Source organism: Pan troglodytes, chromosome 14, assembly GCF_028858775.2.
Source record: "Pan troglodytes isolate AG18354 chromosome 14, NHGRI_mPanTro3-v2.0_pri, whole genome shotgun sequence".
Taxonomy (NCBI): Eukaryota; Metazoa; Chordata; class Mammalia; order Primates; family Hominidae; genus Pan; species Pan troglodytes.
This window is the reverse complement of record NC_072412.2, coordinates 34,256,173-34,276,237: the sequence shown is the minus strand read 5'-3', so window position 1 is coordinate 34,276,237 and position 20,065 is coordinate 34,256,173. Positions and strand designations below refer to the sequence as shown.

The 20,065-nt window shown below is 32.8% G+C and overlaps 1 protein-coding gene across 11 annotated transcripts in view; it reads right to left on the bottom strand.

Annotated features, from left to right (window-relative positions):
* Positions 1-20,065, bottom strand: part of NBEA (neurobeachin) — a 708,564-nt gene that overhangs the window by 513,008 nt on the left and 175,491 nt on the right. For 10 of the 11 annotated variants that reach the window (XM_016925167.4, XM_054664886.2, XM_054664889.2 and 7 more), the window contains 4 exons: positions 19,712-19,791; positions 18,910-18,972; positions 18,726-18,823; positions 13,609-13,701 (listed from right to left, as the gene is read on the bottom strand). In XM_016925167.4, coding sequence (XP_016780656.1) covers positions 13,609-13,701; positions 18,726-18,823; positions 18,910-18,972; positions 19,712-19,791 — 334 coding nt within the window. The remainder of the gene's footprint in view (positions 1-13,608; positions 13,702-18,725; positions 18,824-18,909; positions 18,973-19,711; positions 19,792-20,065) is intronic. The other variant, XM_054664890.2, reaches the window with a different exon arrangement.

Here is a 20,065-nt window from a genome sequence, read left to right as displayed (position 1 = left end):
CCAAAGGGCTTTTTTCTAACTAAAAATCTCTATGAGGCTTAAAAAATAATTATGAATAAAACAACAAAGTGTTACATAATTAATTAACTAAACATTTCAATTTTAGAAAGTATCAATTTACTCTTTCATATTAAAGACAGATAATTACCATCCTCACACTTTATGTCATCTAATTTTTGTGAGCTATATTGCTATTTGAACATCAAGGTTTAAAATACTTAAATTATTTTCATTGTAACACTGCTGTTATGTATGAATTGTTGGGTCTTCGTCTACTTCAAATGAATTCACTTCCTTGACCTTGTCTTTACCATTTGTGGTTTTTCTTTTGACTCAGCTCTCAATTGACTGGGGATGCCATTCAAGAGGAGATGAAGAAGTCTGTCTTCTGAATTCTGACCTGATGTCTACATACTTAACAATCTGACAGGATATAATATTCTCGGGTCACACCTTCTTTCAGAACTTGCAGACACTGCATTATTTCTTTTGGCACTGAATTCAACTGGGAGAAGTCTGAGGCCAGCCAAATGTTTAACCATTTGAAAGTACTTCTTTTTTGCCTAGGTTTTCCATTTTCTTTTTAGGAACTCTTTTTTTTTAATCACTAAACTTTTATTTAAATACTATATGTCTTAGTGTTATCATTCTTTGTCAAATTTTCCTAGAAGATGGTGTGCTTTTTCCATACATTACTTAAGGGACTATATCTCATTTCCAAAAGGAAATTGTTTCAGGCCTTGACTTGATCCCTCAGTGTGATAAGTTAACACAAAAACTTAGAATCCCATTTTCATCACAGAACATCAATCTCAGTTCATTCTCCTTGTTTCAAAAAAGAACTATTTTCACTCACCAAAAGTCCTAAAGAAGAAAAACCAGGTATACCTAATCAATTCCTATCACTCTAATGTGGGGATTATTAAGGGACAAATCTAGGAATTCCGTTGGCTTTGCAGGGATAGAAATGAGGGAAGGATACTTACGAAGTCACTCCAGAATCTCTGGGTTCTTTTTTTTCGCTGTCAATATTGTGCATGCATTGCTTTATGTGATGCTGCTTTCCTTGTCTGGTTACATTTGAATTTGTTGTTTTGGAGGGGGAGAGTCTCTATTTTACTATATAATGTTTATTTCATTAGGTTGGGACAAGGGAAATTCTTTCATCTCTCTTTATCAACTTGATCTGGAAGTCCACAATTCCAAATGTTTATTCTTTGTAAAATGTTTGTGGTTTTGGTTTTCTTTTTTTGAGGGGGGAGGGGGCTGGGTGTGGTGATATGGTTTGAAGCCTTCTTCTCCACCTTCAATCCAGAAATTAAATAATTTCCCACTGCCAATTATTGAATAATTCATATTTTAATTATGTTTCTAGTATCCAAACATACATATATATAGATATACATGTATATCAGGATGTGTTTCTGTGCTTTCTATTCTACACCCCTTCAAGTTTATTCCTTGATGTAAAGTCTACTAGACTTATTACAATAAATACTCATTATTCTTATTCTTCAAACTTCTATTGACATTTTTACTTATTTGTTCATCTGAGTTAGCTTTTGAAGAGTTTTTTAACCTTTAAATAAAAATTATATTTTTTACCAGAATGACATTATGTTTACAAATTGATTTATTACAATTTTATCTTTATATAATTGAGTCTTCCCATTAATGTACACAGCATAGCTCTCCATTTACTGCATTTTTAATTTTTTAATGGTTTTCAGTAAGCAATTTATAATTGTATTTACATTTCCAATTTCCTTTGGCTATCATTGTATATATTATTCTGTAGTAAGAAGCATTAGTTACTCAACTAGTAGATATTATTATACTTTCTGATCTTCTTCAATCTGTCAGGACAGTTGTAATATTATTTCAGATTTTAACCTACATCTCCCCAGCATTTTATTTTGAGGCTAGAATGGAGGATAAGGTATAGAAACTCAATGCTATATGCACCAATGTTTACACGGAAACTATATCAAAACACAGTTCTGCATTAAGGGAGCATATGATAGGTTTGTTGGTGATTACTAGTGAAGCAAAACAGGGCATGTTTTGTGCTCCTGTAGTTTTATTTTATTTATTAATGACTGGATATTACCCTTCCCATTTTTTAATTGATGGAAAAGTACTATGTATATGTGGGAAAAACCGAATGAATGAACACACAAAATATATAGAAAATGATATTACCTAGAATTAGAAGTGGGCCTCTTATATGTCATCATAATGTACTATATTTTTCTTATAATTATTATAATCTGTCCTATAATTTGAAAAGGCTTTCCTTATTCAAAAGCTTCTCTCTATTTTATCTCAATGAGGTATGGGAAAGTTTGATTCATTTTGTTGGTTCCTTAAAAACATCAGCTTTGTAGTTAGTGATCCTTTCAACAGTTCCAACAGTTTTTATTTTTCTAGTTTCTTCATGTTAGCCTCCACCCTTACTAATTTGTACTTCCTATTTTACTTTATTGTACTTTAATTAATGTTGTAATATAAGTACAAAGTTCTTCTTTTAATCTTTATTTTTCAGTAATGGAGGTATTTATTTCTGATAAGAGTTTTTGCTATGAAGTACAGAAAATTTTAGATAATTTCTAATTTTTCTTTTATTTTCTTCTATTATCTAAAGGATATCTTCACACTGCTTCTTAATTTCTAAGTAGGTAAGATATTTTTGCATAATTTCTTTTTTATTTCCAATTTTATCACATTATGGTCAGGAAGCAGTGTCCAATAAAATGTCTACTCTGCCTGCTTTGTTCATTTGATGGCCCAGGACATGACCCGCCTTTTTTTTTTTTTTTGTACATCTTCTTTAGCCATGAAGTATATCCTCAAAATATGTAAGATTGAACATATATCTGTTGAGCCAAGTTTTATGAATCTATTACTCAATTTCTCTATATCTGTATGTATTATCAATTGGTCCCATTCTGAGAGAGATATGTCATCTCTACCATTAGTATATTTTATCAAGTTCTTTTGCATCTCAAATGAATTTTGTTTTATATTTTTGACATTGCTATTTGATGTTTTCAGGTTTATGAACTTAACACCATCTACTTAAATTGTTCCTTTCAAAATACAGAATGTCCTTCCACATTCTCTTTTGAACTTTTAACCTCAGGTTCAACTCATCGTGTTTTAGGCTTTCAAATCCCATCTGATTTTTACAGTGATAACAAATTTCTGCTTTACTTTTGTTTGCTATAAGTTTCTTTACTCAGTTTTTTTTTTAAACATAATAAATATTCATGTAGCCACCACCAACTTAGTAAGTATTTCTGGATACCTGTCCATCATCCCATTCTTCACACTCTACTTCGGGATAACCAATAATCATAAATTTTGTTTTTTATTCCCATGTACGTCTTTATACTTTTAATTAGACGAATATCTATTCATACGCAATTTACAATTTTGTCTTCACATATTTTTGAAATTGAAATAAATTGCATCATTATTATGTATCCTTCTGCAACTTGCTTTACTGCTTTATATTTGATTTGTGCAAGGTAACTTTACATCATTCATTTTCAGTTCTGAATATATCCAAATGTATGAATATACCTTAGTTTATTTATCTGTTCTCCTGTTCTATGTTGTTTCCAACTTTTAATATTAGCAATGTTATATTGAACACTGTTCACACACATGAGACTTTCTCTATGTCAAGGAGAGAGTTCCTTAGTCATAGAGTATAAGTATCTTTATCCTTTTCAAAAATTGTAAATTGTTCTTCAATGTGATTGTACCAGTATATAATTCCACCAGTGATTGGAGAGTTACCACTGATGTACATCCTTTGTCAACACTTGATACTGTCAACAGTTTTAAATTTTACCATCCCGATGAGCATTAAATGCATGTTTTATTTGCACTTTCTTGATTACTACTGAAGTTGAGTATATTACCCATATGTTTACTGCTAACTCAAGTTTCCTCTTCAGTGAATTGTCTGTTTATATTCTTCATGATCCTAACAGATTTTCTTTTTCTAATTTATTTGCACGATTTTTTTCATATGTTTAGGATACAAATCCACTGTATCCTAGATAAACTGCAAATATCTTCTTTCACTTTGTGCCTTGTCTTTTCACTTTTTATGGTAACTTTTAAAGTACTTTTTATTCTAATGGTCAAATTTATCTTTTTGCTGTATGATTTATGTGTATTTATTGTTTTAGAAATCCTTCCTTAATCCAAGGTGATACTACTATTATCCTGCACTTTCAAAGAGTTTTAAATTTTGTTTTTCACATTTTTACTAGCTTTACTGAACTATAATACACATACCACAAAATTCACACACTTTGCAAATGAACAATTCATTTAAAAATTATATAGAGTCATGCCACTATCATTACAATACAGTTATAGGTCATTTTTATCATCCTCAACAGTTCCCTGTGCCCACTGGCAGTTAATTCCCACTCCCATTGCTAGCCCCATTTAACCACTTATTTGCATTCTGGACATTTCATATAAACAGAAGCATATAGTGTATAGTTTTTGCATCTGGCTTCTTTCACTTAGCATAATAGTTTTAGGACTCATTATGTCATAGTATGCATCAGTAGTTTGTTCCCTTTTAATTGCACAATAGTATTCCATTGTATAGACATAAAACATTTTGTTTGTCCATTCATCAGCTGATTGACTTTTGGATTGTTTCTAGTTTGGAGCTACTATTAATAACAGTACTGGCTGGGCACAGTGGCTCACGCCTGTAATCCCAGCACTTTGGGAGGCTGGGGTGGGCAGATCATCTGAGGTCAGGAGTTTGAGACCAGCCTGACCAACATAGTGAAACCCCATCTCCACTAAATATACAAAAAAATTAGCTGGGCATGGTGGCACGCACCTGTAGTCCCGGCTACGTGGGAGGCTTAGGCAGAAGAATCGCTTGAACATGGGAAGCAGAGGTTTCAGTGAGCGGAGATCGTGCCACTATACTCCAGCCTGGGTAATAGAGTGAGACTCCATCTCAAAATAATAATAATAGTAATAATAGTACTAAGAACATTCATGCGAAGTCTGGCTATGAACATGCTATCACTTCTTTTGGATACATTCCTAAGTATGGTAATACTTTTTAAGAAATTAGGAAATCCTTTTGGAACATGGCTGCAGGATTCTACATTCCATCAGTAATGCATAAGCATTCAGTAAGTAGTCTATGCTGTGGTTTTGTTTTCGTTCAGTTCTAACTAACGTCTAATGTTCTTTATGATTTCTTTTTTGACTCAGGGATTAGTTAGGTTCTTTACTTCCAAATACCTTGCAATTTCTCAAACCTCTTTCATTCAAATTTAATTCTGTGTGGTCAGATAATACACTCTGTTTGATTTATTAGTTTTTAAATTTACTGAGACTTGTTTTATATTTTACAGCCCAACTCATAATACATTTTGGAGAATGCTGCATATGCACTTGAAAACAATTTTGCTAGCTTTAAGTGGAGTGTTTCATAAATGCCAAAATATTACCCAATAGGATGTCGAACAGGGGTGGTGAAAGCAGGCTTTTGTTAATTGTTAGTTTTTCAAAGGGGATGCTTCTAACATTTCATTACTAAATAGGACTGTGGAAAGTTTTCAGTAGACATATGTTACCAGATTTAATAAATTATTTTCTATTTGTGGTTTGCTAAAAATTTTTATGACAAATGATACTGAATTTTATGAAAATTTTTTGCACACATCATAATTATATAGCTATTCTCCTTTGTTAATAAATAGATGAAATGTTGTCCTGATGTTAAACCACCTTTACATTCTATGACTACCCTCAATTTGGTTATGCTGTATACTTTTAAAAAAGTAACTGATAGACTCATGTTCATAGGGGAGATTGACCATAAATTTTCCTTATAATTAGATAATCCATATCCAATTTTGGTATCAAGGTTGTATGAATTATATTAGGTGAAATAGTGGCTGATTCCTTCTTTAGCTAGTCATGGAAAAGTATTTTATAAGTGAATAATACGGCTTTTTGGCCTTGCCGTTACTCTGTTTAATAGTCTTGCTTTCTGTTTCATTCACTTCTGCCCTTTACTATTTCTTTTGCCTTCTTAGGCTGACAATTAATGAGGTAAGCATAACTGAGAACCTAGAAAAATGAAAACCTAAGTACCCTTCTGCTTTTAATATAAATATTCACAACTATGAATTTTCTCTAGTATCATTTAGACCAAATCTCACAAGTGTAAATATACATAATTTTAAATATTTTTACTGCATTTTATAATTTGTATAATGAATAACTTCTTGTTATAGTTATTTAGAAGATATATATATTTCTATTTTCTAAGTTTAATTTTTGTCATTGATTTCTTGTTTAATTGCACTGTTTGCAGAGAAAGTCATCTGTATGACAATTTGTTTAAATTTATTGAGCCTACTTTATGGCCTCATTTAAATAATTTCTATAGTTTTGTGTGCTTGAAAAGAACGTGTATGACACTCAGGCCAATGGATTTTTTTTTCAAATTATACTTTTGAGATTTTTTTGGAATTGATCTTTTAAGGACAAAAATATGTTAAAATTTGTAAAATACTCTTCCAAATTTAGTCAATAATAGATTTCTACGACTCACCTACACTAAGTGAATATGCATTTGAAACTTTTACATTCCTAGTGAATTACACCTTTTTCATAATATGGTGGCCCCCTTCATCCTCATTAATTTTTTTGCCTTAAAGTTTATTTTTATATATTTAAATAATGCAATAACAGCTTTTATCATTTAATTTTTAGAATAAGTAATACACTTACCTAGTTAAAAATATATGACATAAAAAAATACATAGAGATTTTACACCCAACTCATCCCTTATATTTCCACATCACTCACAGCTCCCCCATACAAGTGAACACTTTATAATTTCTCATTTCCCTACCACTTTACCCTTCTCTTTTAAATGCACTTTATTTTTAGAGCAGTTTTAGGTTCTCAGTAAAATTGAGCAGAATGTAGGGAGTCCCATATGTCCCCACCCCTACATATACACAGCTTTCCCCACTGTCAACATCCCTCACCAGAGTGGTACATTTGTTATAACTGCCTATTAACTTTTTAAATGCAAATAAAAATATGTCATTTGTTCCATTCCTTTAACAGACAGCATTTTTTAAAAGTATATCATCACTCTATTCATCAGAGATGGCACCTTTATTAGCACTAAAATCACTAAGTATTTGGGTCAATCTATGGACTGCACTTTGCTCTGTTTATTCACAAATATGTACTATATTGTTTTCTTTACTAAAATATTATATTTCTTTTAATATTATATGGCTAACTTCCCTTTGTTGTTCTCCTTGTACTTGTTGGGTTCTGGAGTTTCACTTTGTGGTAAGATTTCATGCTAATTTTCCCTGATTAGAATTCATTTTACTTCCAAAATCTGAGAAATCAGGTCTTTCATCAATTTTGTAAAACTTTAGTAATTTACTTTGAATATTGCCTCTTCCTCATTCTCTCGTCCCCTTTTCTATAACTCTTATTAGCCATATTTGAAACCTTTCCTTTTTTCTCTCTCTCTTAATGTCATGGTTGTAATCTTGTTTATTGGTGTTGATTTCTAGGTAATTTCTTCAGTTCTATCCCTCAGTTCACCAATTCTTTCTGAAGCTTTGTCTAATCTGTTTAATGTTTCCATATAGGTGTTCATTGTAATTACTACCTTTTCATTTTCACAAGTTACTTAGGGTTTTTTTAATTACATGGTTTATTTTTAAATTACCTTGTTTTTAAAGTCTTGTTTCTTTTAGTATGCTTGATTTTCATTTCTGGAATGTGAGAATTTCCCTTACTTTTGTGTGCACACCTATATATTTAATAGGATTTTTGACATATTTTTATCTAACATTTCTAAGTTTTTAGTAGATCAAAGTGTTTCAGGATATCTAGTTTTTACACTCATCACTTTTCTAAGAACTCTTTTTTTTATTATACTTTAAGTTTTAGGGTACATGTACACAACATGCAGGTTTGTTACATATGTATATATATGCCATGTTGGTGTGCTGCATCCATTAACTCATCATTTAACATTAGGTATATCTCCTAATGCTATCCCTCCCCCCTCCCCCCACCCCACAACAGGCCCCGGTGTGTGATGTTTAAGGAGAAACATCACACACATTGTTCAATTCCTACCTATGAGTGAGAACATGTGGTGTTTGGTTTTGAACTCTTAATAGCCACATGTGAAGTCTCGTATTTTCTAAGGCTTTATCTTTTCTCTCACTCTCTATTTTTCATCCATGCTTTCAGATCTTCCATTAAGTAGGGTGAAGGGTTAAAAAATCATCAGCTAAAAGAGCAGAATGTTATCACCGGTGCTCTATTTGAATCTCAAAAGCTCTTTGTATAAATGAAATTCAGATGTTCCACAACAGCCTCCACCATAGTTTTACTTCACTGGGTACACAGTTTGATGATTCTCTCATCCTGCCTCTGGCTAGTAGGCCCCTTTAGATGAGTTGCTATTTTTCACTATCCACAGAGTCAAGGTCAAATCTCATGGCTGTGAATTTTAAATGATGAGATCCCTGCAGGTAGTGTCAGGCAGAGCACCCTTTAAACTTACTGACTTGTAGTATAAAACTTAGCAAGCTATAAGTCCTGTACCATGAGCCCCTGGAGCCAGCATGATAGCACTCCAATCTTCCTACACACCGACCCACAAGTTTAAGGTCAAAAAGATTTATCCCATTTCAGATCTTCTTGGCTTTTTGTGGACTGAAATAGGTGAATTAAAGTTCGTTTTGAAGTCTTAAACTTTAAGTGACTGTCTGTTTCTCCTGTAATTTCTAGTTTATGAATGTTTCTATTTTATCATTATAAAGAATTCTTCTTTATCTAATGGTTATTGCTTTTTGGCTTGTATTCTAATTTGTCCAGTACTAAGATCATGGTTCCTACTTTCTGCTTTTTTTTTTATTATACTTTAAGTTTTAGGGTACATGTGCACAATGTGCAGGTTAGTTACGTATGTATACATGTGCCATGCTGGTGCGCTGCACCCACTAACTCATCATCTCGCATTAGGTATATCTCCCAATGCCATCCCTCCCCCCTCCCCCCACCCCTTTCTGCTTTCTTTGTACTTATATAATAAAACTTTACTCATCCTTTTACTTTCAACCTTTCAAAACCACTTTGGTTTTTGGGTATGTTTCTTGCATACAGAACTGGGTTTCATTACTGTGATCAATTGTGATATTTTTCTTACAACAGGTGATTTATAAAAGCTTTTACTTTTTTTTTATGACAGTATGACTGGTCTTAGATATTTCATATTTTATGTTATGCTTACTGATCTTTACGGATTTTTCGAAGTTCCATTACATACATTGTTCTTAGTTTTATCCATACAGATCTTAAATATTTTGAAAGCTTTATAATTTTATAGAACTGCTTATCTTTTTAACTGTGAAAGAATAAGTAATCCTCCATCTGTTTAAAAAGGGTATTTCCCTACTATGAGAAATGTAAATGTCAGCATATTTACTCTTAATTTTTTCCTTTCATCTACATCATCAAATTTTAGTCAATAGGCCTATATTTGTAATATTTCATCTGTCCACTTACACGGAAATTCTGACTCTTTGCACTTGCTCTACTTTCCTTCTTTTCTCAGTCCCCTCCCAATTCATTACGGTTGTGTCATTTGTACATTATTAGCATATATAAAAAGTAAATTCTGGTCTGTCACAGTAGTATGAACATTTATTTTAGTCTTAGTTTTATGGTTAAATTTATTCAGTGCTCACCAGCGGTCCTTAGCAATAGTTTCTCCAGTCATTCCTAGTTGGTTGGACTTTATTCCCCGCAATTTCCTCAAGATTTAGTCACAGAAATAATTTGCTGTATGGCTAAAAAATATTTGACAGCAACCTTTTTACTTAAAGGATAGTTTGGCTCCCACTTTCTTCATTTAATTATGATTGTTATAGTTTTTTGTATTGAAGGTTATTTTAGAGTCTAAAGCCAGACTCATTTTTCTCCTTATTTGTGCACTATTATACAAAGTATTCTTCTATTTAAGTCCAGTAATGCACTTTGATGCTAACCATTCTAGGTCAGTTTTCCCTGGCACACAATATGTCCTCTAAATAAAAATGGCAAAATCTTACATCTAGACTTCACTGAATTATAGATTTAAATATTTGTTTTGTTCCATTATTCTGCTTTTCTTATTTGGGAACTCCATTTATGCCATTATTATTATTTTGGCTTTTTTTTTTTTTGAGATGGAGTCTCCCTCTGCTGCCCAGGCTCTGGAATGCAATGGCACGGTCTCAGCTCATTGCAACCTCCACCTCCTGGGTTGAAGCAATTCTCCTGCCTCAGCCTCCCGAGTAGCTGGGATGACAGGCACCCGCCACCATGCCCGGCTAATTTTTGTATTTTTAGTACAGACGGTGTTTCACCATGTTGGCCAGGCTGGTCTCAAACTGCTGACCTCGTTGATCTGCCCACCTCGGCCTCCCAAAGTGCTGGGATTACAGGCGTGAGCCAGCACACCTGGCCAATTTATGCCATTATGGTAATTTGTTTTTCTCCCATGTCGCTCATTTTCTTTCTAATCCTAAACTCATATTTTCATCTATTCATAATATTTGCTTTTTTTTCAGTTTTATCTTCTGTGCATTTCACTATGCTACTAGCCAGAGTTTTGCCTTTGAGCAATTTCCAATTTTATTTTTTTGTGTATAGTTATTTTCTTCCAGTATTTGTCCAATGTTTTATTAGCTCATAATTAAATACTTCCATGCTATCTGTGTTAGTCCATTCTCATGCTGCTATGAAGAAATACCCCAGATTGGCTAATTTATAAAGGAAAGAGGTTTAATTGACTCACAGTTCTGCATTGCTGGGGAGGCCTCGGGAAACTTACAATCATGGTGGAAGGCAAGGAGAAGTAGGCACCTTCTTCACAGGGCAGGAAGATGGAGTGAGGGAAAGCAGGGGAAATGCCAAATGCTTACAAAACCATCAGATCTCATGCGACTCACTATTACAAGAACAGCAGGGGGGAAACTGCCCCCATGATCCAATTATGTCTACCTGGTCCCACCCTTCACAGGTGAGGATTACAATTCAAGATGAGATTTTAGGTGGGGGGACACAACCAAACCATATCACTATGTTAACATTTCTTACAACACTTTTTTTTTCCAGATAGGGATCTTGCTACATTGCCCAGGCTGGACTCAAACTCCTGGGCTCAAGCAATCCTCCTGCGTAAGCCTCCGGAGTAGCTGGATTACTTCTCCAAATTCTGTTTAGTGGTTCTTTCTCAGAAGCTATGTATGTATGTATGTATGAATGTATGCATTTGTTTATTTTTAACTTATGATAGTAAATTTTTAAATCAAAATGCTATGTATTCCATAGCAATATTTTTCTGCTAAGTGCTATTCATGTACTGGTTACTTTAACTTATTTTTTCCATGTTTTTTATCTGATTCACCTGCACTGATGATGTGCCAATTCTTTTGATGCAGTCTAATTTACGTGGACCATCCGTCTGCAGGACACTTCCATGCATACGTGTAAAAGAAGGGACAAGGGTAACCTTTTGCTTTCACAATCCAAAAACTTTCCTTTCTCTATAGCCACAGAGATAGACTGCTTGCCACAAATACAGCTCATCTGTGTAATTCTTTGTGATATATCTTCTCCTTTTCTGAAACCAATCTGATTCAAAAAAACTCTGCTATCAGGCATGATATATGTATATCTATTATTTCAAACAAATGATGTATTTTTGTAATTTAAGGTGTGCCTCTCATCTTCAGAAACTCTACTTTCACTGACACTTCCTATTTGCTATAAGTGAACTCTCTCACCATTCTCTTTGCATTTTATCTTCTCTTTAGCCTTAACAGCTTTTACCCAACCTTAGCAACTTTAAGCAGCTGATACCTGTATTCTGGAGTTCATACATTTGCATCTATCTTCAACTTGTGATAACATTTGTGATAGAGAGTACATTTTTTATTTCTTGTTGTATCATTTATACATTTTACAGGAAAAAGGGGGAAAATAGGATATCTCAAACAGCATCTTTATACAGGAAACTGCCTGCTTCTTATTTTTAATTTTGTATTAACTGAGTTTTCATCTTTTCGTAAATTTTTTAATGTGCTTTCTTGACATTTTTAGGAGGCTGCATCTTGGGCTACAATCCTTTAACTTTCTCCAGTCAGTTTATTTTAATTAACTGAAGTTAAAGAAGTGATCTTTATCTCTTAATATAAAAAGGGCATATGCTTCTTCACTCCCAGTACTCTGTCACCAAGTGTACTTACAGTTCCATATACCATATATATATATCCATATATGTGTGTGTATATATCTCCATATGTGTGTGTATATATATCCATATATGTGTGTATATATCCATACATATGTGTATATATATCCATACATATATGTGTATATATCCATACATATGTGTATATATATCCATACATGTGTGTGTATATATCCATACATATGTGTATATATCCATATATGTGTGTGTATATATCCATATATGTGTGTGTATATATATCCATATATATGTGTATGTATATATATCCATATATATGTGTGTATATATATCCATATATGTGTGTATATATATCCATATGTGTGTGTGTGTGTGTGTGTGTGTGTATATATATATACACACATATATATCCTTTTCTACAATCCTGGCTTTGTTTGAACTATTCCTTATATCCATATCCATAGTATATCTAGTCTCCCTTACTTAATTATTCTTTGGTACCGAAATTTTAAAAATATTTAAACTTCTAGGCTATACAGCTTGTTAGACATGTCTTGTCTGAATTTTGTGCAGTTTTCATGATTATTACAAATAAGCGCTTTGCAAATTTAAGTAAGCACCAAAAAAAAAAAAAAAAAACAAGGGCAAAAATGAGGTTCTGATAGGAACCTCATCTAGTAACATTTAAATTATAGTTGCACTACTTCCTTGGCTTCATTTGTAAGGAAAATATACTCTTAAAACATTCCGACACTGGATAGTGTAGCATGAATTGCAATCATTAAGCCAGCAACAGTTCTTAGAAAGTATTCAAATTCTGGATTTGGGGAAAGAAATGAGGTATTCTAGCATCTTTAAGTCACAAAATTAATCAATAAGCCCTACTGTTAGAAACTAATAACAAATACTGACTCAGCATGTAAGCATAAGATCAACTCTGAGAAAGACCTCAGCATATACACAGTATTTCCTTGTCAAGAAAGCTTTCCTTGAAATCATACCTATATGTGCATCATTGTATCTTGACAAAATATTTTATTACATCTTCAGAATAGATAATGCTTTCTTTTCAGGAAGAATATAGAAATAAACTAATTACTTAAATTGTAATTTTGTTTCACAATCTACTATTAATAAAATATATTTTATAAAACATTTTTACAATTTCTACCACAGAAAGCTATTATTTTCCGCTGTTAGATTTTTCAAGTCAAATTTCATGTTACATTACATAGAAAACTCATAAAAACATAATCTCAATAGTTATTTCTAGAATGCATTATGACAAATATCAACTTACTTGTGACCTAAATGCTTCAGAAAGTATCCCAGAACCTTCAAAGCTTGAACCCAAATACTTTCACTTTTAGAAGCCAATAATTTGTAGATCACCCTACAAAATATATAAATTATCTTTTAAAAACTTACTAATATTAAAAACAAAAACACACTACATGCTTTACAGATAAATTATACATATGTGAAATATAAAACTCTGAAGATTTTCTTCTCAGGATTATAATTCTTTGGAAAAATTAAAAACTAGCATGCTTTAATAATTTTTCTTTAAACAGTGCTTCAGCCATACACTCAAAAGGGCAATGTGACTGGTGTTCATAAGTACTGCCTCCCAACATACTAACACATGCTTAGTTAGGCCACATCTCTTCTCTCTAAGAATTGGCCCCAACATTTAAACTTGATAACCCTATTTTCTTTTTAAAAAATTTTTTTCTTAATTTTAACATAGAGGTGAGGTTTTGCCAAATTGCCCAGGCTAGTCTGGAATTCCTGAGTTTAAACGATTCGACCACCTTGGCCTCCCAAAGTGCTGGAATTACAGGCATGAGCCACCTGCACCCTAATCCTGTTTTCTTGGTATAACTAATTAGATGATAGTTAGGCACCTGCCTAGTTATTTCTCCTTTTTGAGAATTTGGAATGAGGTCTAAGAAACAATATCTCCTCTTTGCTGGGCTCCTGAATTCAAAAACTGTTTAAAACAGAAACTAGAACAGTAATGTTTTGTTTCTGTTCAGAAAGGCTAGTCAACATACAGAAGGAAGGATTAAACAGCTTACAGAAAGCAGTAGATAAAGCAAACTTGTTTCCTAATAGCCCTACAATTCCTGGTTCCTACTCTAAGATTTTTTTTTTTATATACTTTAAGTTCTAGGGTACATGTGTACAACGTGCAGGTTTGTTACGTATGTATACATGTGCCATGTTGGTGTGCTGCACCCCTTAACTCATCATTTACATTAGGTATATCTCCTAATGCTATCCCTCCCCCGTCCCCCGACCCCACAACAGGCCCCAGTGTGTGATGTTCCCCTTCCTGTGTCCAACTGTTCTTATTGTTCAATTCCCACCTATGAGTGAGAACATGTGGTGTTTGGTTTTTTGTCCTAGCGGTAGTTTGCTGAGAATGATGGTTTCCAGCTTCATCCATGTCCCTACAAAGGACATGAACTCATCATTTTTTATGGCTGCATAGTATTCCATGGTGTATATGTGCCACATTTTCTTAATCCAGTCTGTCATTGTTGGACATTTGGCTTGGTTCCAAGTCTTTGCTATTGTGAATAGTGCCGCAATAAACATACGTGTGCATGTGTCTTTATAGCAGCATGATTTATAATCCTTTGGTAAGGTTTTTTTTAACAAGTATATTGTTCAGTTTTTACTTTAAAAGCTTTAGAGGTTTTCTGTTACTTGGAGCAAAACAGCCTCCACTAATATACAACTTAACCTATACAATCACTTCAAGTACTATATAAAAGTAGGGCCATATTCATTATAACATTTGTAAGTGTTTAGAAATTTTATTCCATATTTTTCTATTAAAAAAAGTAATTTGTTTCCATAAAGTAGAAGGGACAATGACAACTATATACACTGGCAACAAATTCTAGAATACAAAAAGGTTCTTTAGGGGCTGTAACATTATCGTGTGCTTTATTTTATTAAATATGTTTCTGAAAAAATAAAATGCCATGGCATATTTTGAGGTAAAGTACTCAGCTGAACAAGAGAATCTAGTAAAAGATGCAATATAATTTTCATAGTTTCAGTGATACAAAGGGGAACAAATAGCTTAAAGTTAAAGTCATTATTTTTAGTTTTGCCAAGAGCTTATACTATTAAAAAAGAAAAGATGTTATTGATACTGCTTCTTTTTCTCTTTTTTTCTTTTATGCTTTGCATTTCATCTATTAAAGAATAAACTATGAGAAAAGTGATTATTTCCTTTGGAAGATTTTTTTTTCAAATCCCACATTCATAAATATGTATGGGTTTACACTGAAATCCATTTTCAAAACTTTTAGGAACCAAGATCAGTAATGAAAAAAGACAAGTCTGAGAATAGCAAAGTCAGACATGTCAAAAAAAAAAACACATTCAAGAAATCATAAGAAGCAACACTAAACAGCAAAAATAGTCTGGAGAACCAAAGTAAAAGCTCACAGTCTGGGCCAGGCATGGTGGCTCATGCCTGTAATCCTAACACTTTAGGAGGTCAAGGTGGGCAGACTGCCTGAGCGCAGAAGTTCAAGAGCAGCCTGGGCAACATGGTGAAACCCTGTCTCTACCAAAATACAAAAAAAATTAGTCAGGTGTGGTGGCACATGCCTGTAGTGCCGGCTACTTGGGAGGCTAAGGCATGAGAATTGCTTGAACCCAGGAGGTGGAGGCTGCCGTAAGCTGAGATGGTACCACTGCACTCCAGCCTAGACAACAGAGCGAGACTCTGTCTAAAAAAAAATTAAAAAATTTAAAAAAAACCCTCACAGTCTAAAAATGTGGCTACACTCAAATATAGAACTGGAAGTTCTCACAGAATTTCTACTCTCTAGGAATAACTTCGAGTAGCAGGAAAAAAGGTATTAGACCCCACCCTGGGTCAAGAGAAATTATGACTAATGTTGAAACATGAAAATGTCTAGGGCCATCACACATCTACATACCTAGGGATGTGATACAGTATGAATAAGAAATTTACTTTGTTAATTAATGTTTACTTGTAATATACATTATTACTAAATAACAATAATCCTAATTCACCTGCTTAAGCTCACTATATTCAGTAAGCAAATGGTCTAAGCTATATAAGACAGGTAGCTGTCCATTCCTTTCTTTGAAATTTTCCAGATATAAAAACATCAAATTTTTAGCTGCTTACTTCAGTGTTCTGTTATTACAAGGGCTTCCTTAAGCCCAATTAGCATACCATCAGAATTAAACTGAGTTCATTCTTTTTGTTCAACTGTTATACTGAATTCAACTGTATGAATTACAACAGACCAGAATTTTCCTCCCAAAATACTTCATATACAACTGTTAGCCTTTAATGGCTATTTTCTAGAATACAGACATATAAATGCGTTAGCCACTTTCAATATTTTCTATCTAATAAACCTATTTTTTTCATCTTTTATACTATTCTGAACCAGCTTTCTCCACATTTTTGAAGTAGAAAAGCTGAAGTGTCAAGGAAAGGCCGTTTTTTAATCTGTGTGATTGTTTTTAACATACGGGTAACAATCTGACATGTTCTGCTCATGGTCAGCCATGAGCACAAGGCCTTTTAATCTGTTGTGCTTAATTAGTTCTTTCGTACCATACATTTAAAATACATGTAAATCCTAAAGATCTTACCAAATAGCACTCTCAATTGTAGGATCATATTTCCGATGTGTCAAAATAATACAATTATATTTCTGCATTTCATCATATTAGACAATCTAAGTTTGGTATCTTCTACAAGAGTAAGGTGGATATCTTCAACTGATTCACTAAATTTATCAGGTAACATAATAAACAAAGCAAAATCTAAGGATAAGGACACTAATTATTCAATCTAAATATAAGTTCAGAAGAGTGAGTGTAATTGTACTACATTATTAGATTGAGCTATATGAAATTGCCATTATTTGGTAAAATCAGTTAAGTATCAACGGTTTCATATAGTTCAAACTCTAGAGTAAAAAATTATAGGCTGGGCACGGTGGCTTACGCCTGTAATCCCAGCACTTTGGGAGGCCAAGGCAGGCGGATCACAAGGTCAGGAGATGGAGACCATCCTGGCTAACATGGTGAAACCCCGTCTCTACTAAAACAAAATACAAAAAATTAGCCGGGCATTGTGGCGGGTGCCTGTAGTCCCAGCTACTCAGGAGGCTGAGGCAGGAGAATGGCGTGAACCCGGGAAGTGGAGCTTGCAGTGAGCTGAGATTGCGCCACTGCACACTGCACTCCAGCCTGGGCGACAGAGCAAGACTCTGTCTCAAAAAGAAAAAAAAATTATAACAGTTGTTAATCACTAAATGTATAATCTTCTTCAAATAGATTGGCAGCCCTATGAATTATAAACTCAAAGGTAATACTCATATCACAACTGAGATATGCATATAGAGATAGTGATTGATCTCTAATTTGAAAAGGAGTTCTTCAAGTCTAGAAAGTTGTTATTCATTGATATAAATGGCCAAGTAAAAAAGGCACTTAAAAAAGCCCTTGACAGTCGCTGATATATTATTTCCAAACTCTTTTTCACAATAAAACTGTGGAAATTCACTGAGTTATACATGGCATAACCTCGATATCCTGCTCATCCCACTAATTAAAACTCCTGAAAAATAAAAACGAAGAATTCCTTAAAAAGCTAAATTATAGGGTTAAGTTCATAAAAATACTAATTAAGAAATTATATTTCACCTATCTACCAAGTTACATTTCAATTGCCACAACAAAAGTTGGTTTTCAGTTTCTTTTGGCTTTGGCCTGTTATTCCAAAACATCTTTCATCTCTAGTATTTCCACTGCACTGTCACTGTCTCAAGTCATCATCTTTAATACTGATGAATAAAATAATCTCCCTGCTGATATTGCTACATCAGTTTGTCCTTCAACTAATGTTTCACACTGGTGATTGTAAATCTAACAAAATAGCAATCTGAGCACAACATCTCCCCTACTCAAAATTCTTTAATTTTCATCACCAGCTGAAAAAAAAAAAAAAACCACTAAAGTTATTACCATTCTATGAACCTTCCAAATCTGGCTATAATCTCTCTCGGGCCTCATATCATAAAATTTCATTGTATCCTCTTTCGGTAAAATGTGCCTTGCTTCTTCGTGTCTTCTTGGAAAAAAAAAAAAAGCTCTATTCACAATTTGTAATGTCCTTACTATAGCAAATACAATTTAATTACTCTTCTTGATTCCTGAGACTACTGTTTATATACTTCATCAGTTTCCTGAGTATTCGAGGATCAATAGCAGCATTCTCCATTTATTCTCTTATGTGGAAGACTTTGCTATATTTATTCAAATATTCACAGAATAGCAGTTATTCTAGGAGGAACAACTGTGCTCCATTAAAGTCTAATAGTAATACTAATATTATAATCATACCTTATTCCATTTCTTTGATCAAATGCTGGTATCATTGAGGCTGGGTGTTCCGACATTAAAGCCACCAGTAACTGTAGCACATCATGAATATTTTCATCCTGCATAAATCACCAATGTTGATTTAAAATTTTACTCTAAAGATTGGCTTAAATAATTAAAATAAAAGGCCCATAACATGTCCTACCTCATGCATCGTAAGTAGGTAATTTAATATACTCTGAAGTTCATCTTCCTTGACCCCTCGATCCTAATTTTTAAAAAATATTTTATTACTTTACATCTAAAATTAAAATTTTAATTTAAAAAGATGTCAAAATAATCATTTTAAAAGAAAATAAGAGTTAGTTTAATGCAGTGATATTTTAATTAAAATCCCCACACATTTCACAATTTATAGACTGCATTATTTCAAGTTAAGTAAATATTTAGAAAATTATATCAATTTTTAAAAGTCATTAGTATTTGATTGACATTCACTATAAAAAGTTAGCATATTTTGACCGCCTAAGTATTCTTATGACTATTTTCTAATCACTTACTCTTTCCTTAAAACAATATAAATGCAAGACTATACAGTATCAATTTTTGTGTACTATCTCACAATTTATATTTATTTTCACTTTGGTTTCATCTTAACATTTAAAAAATTCTACTACAATAAAATACATTATGTAAGCCTTCTTAAACTGGCACACAGATCATTTTCTAGAATAATGGTCAATTACTATAAGAATAAGGGCTCAATTCTTATTCATATGTTCCTTGTCCATTTCTGTCACATCCCTTAATAGGGAATATTTCAGAGAGCATTTAATCAGAAGTTAGTTAAGTTCAATAAAAGTGAATACTAAGATGTGCAGAATTTTGAAAGCAATTCATGAATTAAAGGTAGCTATTACTAATTTAACAATAATAATTTTAAAACATGCCAGAAATTCCTTTCTACCTAATATACTATAATTTTAAATTATATAAAATTATTTTACCTTTAGTATCAGCTGTTTCAGAAAAAGTAGCATAAATGCCCTCAGTGATATAATTTCTTTTTGTGATGGCCGGGGACCATCTAGAACAAAACAGAAAAAAAAGTAAAAATAAAAAATACAAGATATTAAATAAGCTAAATGCAATTATGTTGGGATACTATGGCATTCTTGAATAATTATCTTTATTAAAATTACAATATTTATATTAATGCTATAAAATTTTAATAATATGAGTATCCAAAAATTAACTTTCAAATTTTTGACAATTTCAAATTATTTACTGAATGTCTGATTTTGTGGAAAAAAGAACTTTTTAAAAAGTTGTTATACATTAATATCCATTTATAAATGTAT